The following is a 9,212-nucleotide window of genomic DNA, read 5'->3' on the forward strand; positions in this document are numbered from 1 at the left end:
TGTTATTCTATTATATTATCTTGCATTACAGAAGTGCTGGTCCAGAATATGCTGTAGTAGAAAATGATGATGCTGAATGTATGACACACAATTGTCACACTCTCCCCCACCCCCTACAACAATGTCCCAATAATGTTTCATTTCTGTTATTCTATTATATTATCTTGCATTACAGAAGTGCTGGTCCAGAATATGCTGTAGTAGAAAATGATGATGCTGAATGTATGACACACAATTGTCACACACTCCCCCACCCCCTACAACAATGTCCCAATAATGTTTCATTTCTGTTATTCTATTATATTATCTTGCATTACAGAAGTGCTGGTCCAGAATATGCTGTAGTAGAAAATGATGATGCTGAATGTATGACACACAATTGTCACACACTCCCCCTACCCCCTAAACCAATGTCCCAATAATGTTTAATATCCATTATTCCATTCTTTTATTTTGCATTACAGAAGTGCAGGTCCTGAATATGCTGTAGTAGAAAATGATGATGATGAATGTATGGCACACAACTGTCACACACTCCCCCTACAACGATGTCCCAATCATATGGGCAACCAATGCATGGTGCCACATCCAGCTGACCATTGCGAACCCTACGCCTCCACCACTCTTGTGCTTCCCCCTAACATGCGTGGATGCGTCGGACATGGCCCACAATGCAACAGCAGCTCATCAGATAATTCTGGATCTCATAGTTCACACAGCACGGGTCGGAGGTGTACAAGGGCTCATGATAATGCAGCATATAGTGGTAGTGGTGGGTCAGGTCAACCAGGTGAACCAGGTAAGTTATATGGTAAAGATTTTAAAACAAATCAACTGTTCGGTGCCAGAAGTGGGTAAGTGCAATGGCTGCCATGTGTAGATGAGTACAGTATATTGTGTGTAAATTGCCAAATGTTCACAGGGCAGCTATTACACTCACCACTTCTGGCACTGAGCAGTAGAAACATGTGGGTGATACAATTATTATATGGTCATTTGTAGGCCAATCACAAAAGCAATCCGATTCCAAGATGTCAATTTTAAAAATGATGGTGTAAAGGCGTAAGGGATGGGAGGTTGAGGCTGTCAATAAAATGTTAAAATATTACTCCGAAAATGTGCAAATGTTGCTATAGGTGATTAATCAAGTATTAGTTACAAACATTTACATTTATAAAGTGCCAGTTTCATTTAAAAAGAACTGATGAATACAAATACATTATATACAGAATGCTTTAGAGTACAAACAAGTTTTTAGTATTGTTTTGATCTTCATGAAGTAATCATGAGGTCCTGTTTTAAACCTGCTAAGACCTGATTTTTCTACTCTTTCAATTTATTATGTGTCAGTTTGTCTAAGAATTTACATCATAATTTCTTGGGCTTACATAATTTATATCCGATCCTCGCATATATTAACTGCCAGGGTGAAGCATATAGGCCACTTCCTTTCTTCATTGTTTTAAAGATGTTCACATCTTTTTCACATTCCTATTTTTTGCTATAGAGCATATGTGTCCTGACTGCAATACCATGCAGAGCAATCATGGCATGGAAGGTGATGAACGTGGAAGTCGTAGGAAACACCGCAGCCGTGGTAGCAACAAGCAAGTGAATCAGCCAGCTCGCAATTGGACAGAGCTTCTACCCCCTCCCCCTGAGCAGCCTCCAACAGACCTTGATTCCCCACCTGGCTCTCCTCATCTAGCCCACCAGAACTCCCGTGGTAGTATGAAGTCTTCCATGCCTTGTGGTGGACAACACAACATTGGCAGACCGTTGCCAGAACAACCAATGTGTGGCAACGGCGTAATGTGCAATGGCGAAGGCCCCCTGCCTCCTGGCACGATACAACACTACGGGTCACTACCCCGTAAAAACTCGCACCCGCTGCAACAACAGCAGCAACATCCAGTGCATAATGGCATGCCGCCTGTGGAACAATCAATGGTAGAGGCGCTTTGCCAAATGGACAAAGAGGAGAGCCGATATATGTACATAATAATGGCAGCTTGCATAGCAGTGCTGGGACGGCATTGTCACATAAAGTGTTTGAGGATCCAAGACATGAACAATTAGGAAAAGAATTACTAGAATTTAATGACGATATGTCACAAAGTGAAATGATGTCAGATCCAGAAGAGGAGACACCAATGCTAGCAGCACAACCTGGTAAGAATTCATTGTGTATTGGTTTGTATCTGGGTGGGTGGGGTGAAATGATGTCAGATCCGGAAGAGGAGACACCCCTGCTAGCAGTACAGTCTGGTAAGAATTCATTGTGTACATAACTGGTTTGTGTTTGAGTGGCATAGGCATAGCCAGCTTTCCAGTCAGGGGAGAGGGCAAAATAAAAGTTCTTTCCAGTTATGTTAAGGGGCCGCACAGAAGATGCACCTGGCAATTTTGGGGAGCTTCTTTCCTCCCCCCCCCCTCATTTTTTCTTTTCCTTTCTTCTCCTTTCCCCTTTTTTTTCCTTTGCCTTCTGGATTTTTTTCATTTTTTGTCAGAGGGGGCACTTTTCTCTTTCATTTTCTGCCAGTGAGGCACTCTAATATGAAAATTAATATATTGAAAAGGGAAAAAATGACCCTATTTTTCCAGATTTTTGGGTCAGTCAGAAAAGGGCAATTCCAAATTTTTTTAAGCCTTATGAAAATGCTGATATATATACAATGCAATTGATTTCTAATTCAGGATCAGGATATCTACCAGCGCTATCCGAGGTATCAGACAATGACCATGACACAGATGCTGAGAGTGCTAGATGTACAGGTAGGTCCAATCAATTAATCAATCAATTAATCAATCAATCAGACAATGACCATGACACAGATGCTGAGAGTGCTAGGTGTACAGGTAGGTCCAATCAATTAATCAATCAATTAATCGGTCAATCAGACAATGACCATGACACAGATGCTGAGAGTGCTAGGTGTACAGGTAGGTCCAATCAATTAATCAATCAATTAATCGGTCAATCAGACAATGACCATGACACAGATGCTGAGAGTGCTAGGTGTACAGGTAGGTCCAATCAATTAATCAATCAATCAGACAATGATCATGACACGGATGCTGAGAGTGCTAGGTGTACAGGTAGGTCCAATCAATTAATCAATCAATCAGACAATGACCATGACACAGATGCTGAGAGTGCTAGGTGTACAGGTAGGTCCAATCAATCAATCAATCAATTAATCGGTCAATCAGACAATGACCATGACACAGATGCTGAGAGTGCTAGGTGTACAGGTAGGTCCAATCAATTAATCAATCAATTAATCGGTCAATCATATCAGATAATGATCATGACACAGATGCTGAGAGTGCTAGGTGTACAGGTAGGTCCAATTTATCAATCAATCGGTCAATCAATCGGTCAATCAATCAATTGGTTCAATCTTCAAATGGGGGAGCCTTTAAGGTGAAACATGGGATATTTTGAAAATGCTCCAAGCATGTTTTAAGCAGAGGATGTGTAGGTTGACGTACCACCAGATCTAAAATTGGGACAATTATGTTGAATGCCCAATTTTGTACACCAGTGTCTAAATAAAGGGAATTTAATTTGCCATATTTTCAGATTCAATGTTAGCAGCATGGTCGACAAATAGTAGCAATCGTGACAGTTGCGGCAGTACTAGTAGCGATGGTTCATTTTACACGGACGCTGATTTTGCCTCAGCAGTAGCAGCAGCAGCAGAGAGTGCTGGCATGCAAGTTGTTGGCTCAACAATAGTAGATCCAAAAAATGGTAAGTGAATAAGGTTAAGTTTTATCTGCTTTTTCCTTAATTAACCTAGGTAATTCATTTAGCACTCAGACACTGATTTATATCCTAGGATTCCATGGCAGAGTCTACGAATAGCCAGACATAATCTTGGTTGGAGCTGGCTCTGAGGTCTTTGTCATGCACTGATTTAGCTTCCATGGTTCGAGAAGCGCGTACTGTTAACTCAGTATTCAAAATGCAATACCCTGGCATTATTTTCAACTCTGGTTCCAACAAATATGTTGACCAATATAATATTGGGCCTTTATATATTTAATTGGATTTGGCCAATTCCTTACAGCTTTTTCATTTTCAATTGCGCATTTTGATTAAAATTTGATGTGCTTTGAATTGCAGGTAAGAAGCCTAAAACAAGAAAGTCAAGAAATCACCATGGTGATCCTAGTGCTGGGCAATATCAGCAACAAATTCCAAGACAAATGGGTAAGTTTGGTATCTTGAATGGTCCTATGTGTACGTGCACACCCTACTCACCTCACAGGCACAATCAAATGTGCATACACACCCTCACACACCCCATCATACATGCACACCCCAGCACACATGTCACAAAATGTCCATATTTGACTCATTATTATCTTTTACCTGTTATCTCATTCCAGGCAATGGTCATATATGCCACTCACACACACCCCTAAAGATGGACACCCCACACACCCCACCCCTCCCCCAGACAGGTTCTTATTCTCTATTACCTGTTGTCTCATTCCAGGCAGTGGTCATATTCCATTCACACCCACACCCCAGACAATCACTATTTCCCATTGTTTCATTCCAGGCAATGGTCATATGCCACTCGCACACACCCCCAAGATAGATACCCCCACCCCAAGATAGATACCCCACCCCACACCCATACCCATTCACCCCCAGACAGATTCTTAATCTTTATTCCCTGCCTTCTCATTTCAGGCAATGGTCATATAATACAAAACAGCTCACCTGCAAATGGCCAGACACCACAGCAGGCTCAACAGCAGTATATACAGCAATTACAGCAGCTTCACCAGCAACAGCAGCAGCAGGATAGCAATATGGACGGAGTGACAAAACCACCTTATCCCGCGATAATAAACAATACATCTCAAAATCCCAGTGGTAAAAATCCACAAGATAGGGATGGCAATGTGACTGACCATGTGTTATTACGCGATACAAATGAAATGGGACTACGAGTTACCGCCAATCCTATGGCGTTTGAAGCGGAGAAGAGTGGCGCTTTTTAAACATTAAAATGGAAAAAAAACGCTTTTATATAAATATATAAATATTATATATATATGTGTGTATATATATATATAATGCAAAGCTTTGATGAAACCTTAGTACTAAAAAGCAAAATCAAGATGTAATTATTATTATTGTTACTATTATGATAATGTATATAATAAGAGAAAGAACTATTGAATGTTTTATGTTGTTTTTTGATGCCATTATGATCGATAATTGCGTGAGTGAAAACATTTTATGATAATAATGTTGATAATATAAGCAGCCATATTAATGAAGATGATAATTGTCTATATGTAGGACTATACAGGAATGAGTAACATAATTTCTGGGCAGATGATTTCATTAGGTCAAGAGCATAGCAGCTGAAGGGAGTATCCCATTATGCTTTGCGGTACCATAATAGAACTGATTGTGCCATAGAAAATGTACACAAAATCCCACACTTCAACTTTCAATTACTCTCTTAAATCAGGGAAGCTTAAACTTTTGTTTGAAAAAAATATCACCCATGAGTATTGTTAATCTATCAATAGCTCTCAATATCTAAGCGGCTCTTGTTTATATTTTGTATACATTTGCTATGGAGCAAGCAGATATACTGCAATGCATGATGGGATACTCCTTTCAGCTGCTGTGGGTCGAGAGTGGATTAATGTGGATTGCCTTTTGTTCAAATGTGATCCATATGCATTACCACCGTCCTGGATGTTTTAACACAAATCAAGTAAATTCAGATCAATGCAGATTACCAAATTCTGGTCCACTTGTTAAAGATGTTGTGAACTGTTACTAAGCTCGGATCCACATATATTTTAATCAAGTATGGATGCATATCAAACAAACTGATCTAGATCTAAATGTACCATGTGAATATCCCCATTATTTATTTTATTAAACATTAAATCCAGTAATGAGAAAACACAATTTGTTGCAAAATGTTTGCAGAACATTATGTTCAGCGAATGGATGTAAACAATATGGATAGGGACACTTTTATTCAGCAAATGGATAAAAACAATATGGGTAGGGACACTTTTATTCAGCAAATGGATGTAAACAATATGGATAGGAACACCTTTATTCAGCAAATGGATATAAACAATATGGGTAGGGACACTTTTATTCAGCAAATGGATATAAACAATATGGATAGGGACACTTTTATTCAGCAAATGGATGTAAACAATATGGATAGGGACACTTTTATTCAGCAAATGGATATAAACAATATGGATAGGGACACTTTTATTCATCAAATGGATATAAACAATATGGACAGCGACACTTTAATTCATGTAGCGATTGAGCAGTTATAGCTTGATCCTAGAGACAGAGAATTTTGTATAAAAATGTATTGAAAAATAATGTTTGAAGCATTGAATCGCTACAGTGTGTGAAACCATATCTAATCACTTCTGCTAAATCATTAAAGACTGTTGAATTCTGTTATTCTTCTTTCTGGCACTTTTTTAATCAGTGCAATTTTTTTCCAAAGTTTAAATCCTGAGAGGTGTTTTATAAAACTTATAAAAAATTTCTACAGTTGTTGAACGTGTACGGTGAAAAAATGTTTGGGCTAAAAGTAATTTTCCATTGATGGGCAAGTGTGTTTTTATACCAAAATAGTGTACATAATGAATAACCAAGTGATGAGGCTGAAGTTTGTGAGTTATTAAATGAAATCAATTCATAGCATATGTTGACATGGTCTTAAAAGGTAATGAATGAGCTATTCTGTTTCAAATCTGTCATAACCCTGTGCAAGATGTAAGAAAGGTCTTTCACAGAGGGAGTATGTTTTTCAAATGGAATTGACTAGGGTTAATTATTTTGAAACCCATACTCTCCCTGTATATGGATTTACCTATAACTGGAGCAAGTGTTTGGAATGGAAGGTACCCACCAGTTGTCTATTATATTTGAAGCCAATACTCCCTCTGCAGAAGACGTAAACTCAATCTTCCACTGGGGGAGTGATACTCAATCTCCCACTAGGGGAGTGAAACTCAATCTTCTACTGGGGAGTGTGGAACTCACATGGAACAGGCCAATAATTACATAAAGCAGCAATTATAGTACAAAGCTATCATATATGTATGGTTCACATCTCATATGTCATAAGCCAGTAATTTCAAATACTGTAATGCATCAGTGCTGTTGTTTCATAATTTGCTACATTTTATTCAGTTTCAAGTATGAAGTAACTCCACTACAAAGACGCATATGATTTGGTCACGTATTATGTAATATTGCTTTAAGCGCTTGCTACCCCCTGGCAGCATAGACATGCAGTGTATGCTCTGTGGCGCATTGTATATGGGGTGATACTACTTCATACTTCAGGCTGAATAGATTATATGCAATTAGTATTCCGTATAGTGTATGCAAGGTGCTGACTGCATAGGGTCAAATATCACTGAATGGGAACCAATTGTACATACATAGATGAGGTTATGTTTACAAACAACCTGCGGTCTGATGTCACCCATTTAAATGGATACACAACAAGTTATGTGTGTACAATGGGTCAAATATCACTGAATGGGAACCATTTGCACATATGTAGCTGAGGTTATGTTTGGAAACCACCTGCAGTGTGACTCCACCCATTTAAATGGATACACAATAAGTTATATGTGTGTACAATGGGTAACAAGTATTTAACCATGCAGTACCTCTACAGGTAACATGCTGAACCACCACTGGGTACTACTACTATTACTCCATCCATCCATGCTCTCTGAAAGCGACCTCCACTCTAGCTGACTTCATTCATGCAACTGGATCCACAACAAGTTATTTCTGTACATGCTAGTTGCAAAGTACAGCACCATGTAGTACCCCTACAGGTAACTTGCTGGGAACTATACTCCATGGCGCAGGTGTAGCTATAGTTGGTCCATTTTATTCTGAAGTGAGAAGTAATGTCACTGTATATACAGTGTGTTACAGAGCTTAAGCACAATGTTTTTGCTGGTAGTTGAAGTTAATATGAGCGCTTAAAAAATGATACATATACGTGATCAAAACATCTACGCCTTTACAGTGAAATTACTTCATTCTTCAGTCTGGATAGACTATAGCTATGCAGTGGTTTATCAAAAGGGTATACTGCAGTCCCATATTAAGTCCCATTGGGGGAATGCTACTTTGTATTGAATATTCTGTATTATTAATGCTGTTTACTAAAGGACAAATCCTTCTTTCCATTGTGCATGTGTTGGTGAGATTGTCACTCTCTATTGCCACAAAAGTGCGAGCCAAATTATCGGCATTTAAGAACAATTTTGATTGGTTACAAATAGGGCCAATCGGCGATACGGTAGGGCTTCGTCTCCTTGCAGCCAGTTTGGTTACGCTCCCTTCACACAAACAGTCTGCCAATGACCACGTATACACTGTTTCTGATTAGCTAAGAGGGTGACAATGCAAAGCCTATGAGAAACTAATCAGAAGCGATACATCCATTCCGTGATTGCCAGTGGGTTGAACTCCTGGCCCTGTCCTGGCTGAATAATCAGTTACGTGAGTAGCAACGTGCTGGATGACGTCATGTGAAAAGTGCTAGCCAATCAAAAAGCACTCGTTCGTTATCTTTGGCAGACTGTGTGGAGGGAGCGGAACCAAACTGGCTGCTGTGGAGACTAGGGCTGAAGGAAAGCTCTATTTGGATTGGTCACTCAGATGACACAATATCTCACTACAAAGGAGAAGGTGCTGTTGTAGTTTTGGTTTGTTTCTTTGTTTGTTTGCTGTCATCTTATGTTGTAATATTTAAAGCCAACAAGTCTGTATACTAGACTATGTACAATTGTGTATGTATCATATCATACAAGTCTGTATACTAGACTATGTACAATTGTGTATGTATCATATCATACAAGACTGTATACTAGACTGTGTACAATTATGTATGTACCATATCATAGATTTGTTCATATTTATATTTTGATCTGCATTCTATAAAAACAAGCTGGCAATTCTGAGTTCTACCAAATGTTGGATATGTTGTCATCATTATTTTGCTTAAATCCAGAATGTCTTCTCTACCTATAACATAATAATTTTGTAAATCAGGATATTTGTATATATTTGGTACGGGACAATACAAATAGTGCTTGGTAACCATGGTAATAATGTCTCGAGGAGGGATCAGGACATATTCGTGTTTACTTATCCTCAA

General features: G+C 38.9%; 1 protein-coding gene across 1 annotated transcript in view; it reads left to right on the forward strand.

Annotated features, from left to right (window-relative positions):
- Positions 1 to 5,916, forward strand: part of LOC140170546 (uncharacterized) — a 180,080-nt gene extending 174,164 nt beyond the window's left edge. The window contains 7 exon segments of the mRNA XM_072193895.1: positions 465 to 799; positions 1,508 to 1,974; positions 1,977 to 2,172; positions 2,698 to 2,775; positions 3,587 to 3,757; positions 4,133 to 4,219; positions 4,709 to 5,916. Of these exon segments, the coding sequence (XP_072049996.1) occupies positions 465 to 799; positions 1,508 to 1,974; positions 1,977 to 2,172; positions 2,698 to 2,775; positions 3,587 to 3,757; positions 4,133 to 4,219; positions 4,709 to 5,022 (1,648 nt within the window). The 3' untranslated portion in view covers positions 5,023 to 5,916.
- Positions 5,917 to 9,212: the final 3,296 nt, after the last annotated feature.

Source organism: Amphiura filiformis, chromosome 14 (assembly GCF_039555335.1).
Source record: "Amphiura filiformis chromosome 14, Afil_fr2py, whole genome shotgun sequence".
Classification (NCBI taxonomy): Eukaryota; Metazoa; Echinodermata; class Ophiuroidea; order Amphilepidida; family Amphiuridae; genus Amphiura; species Amphiura filiformis.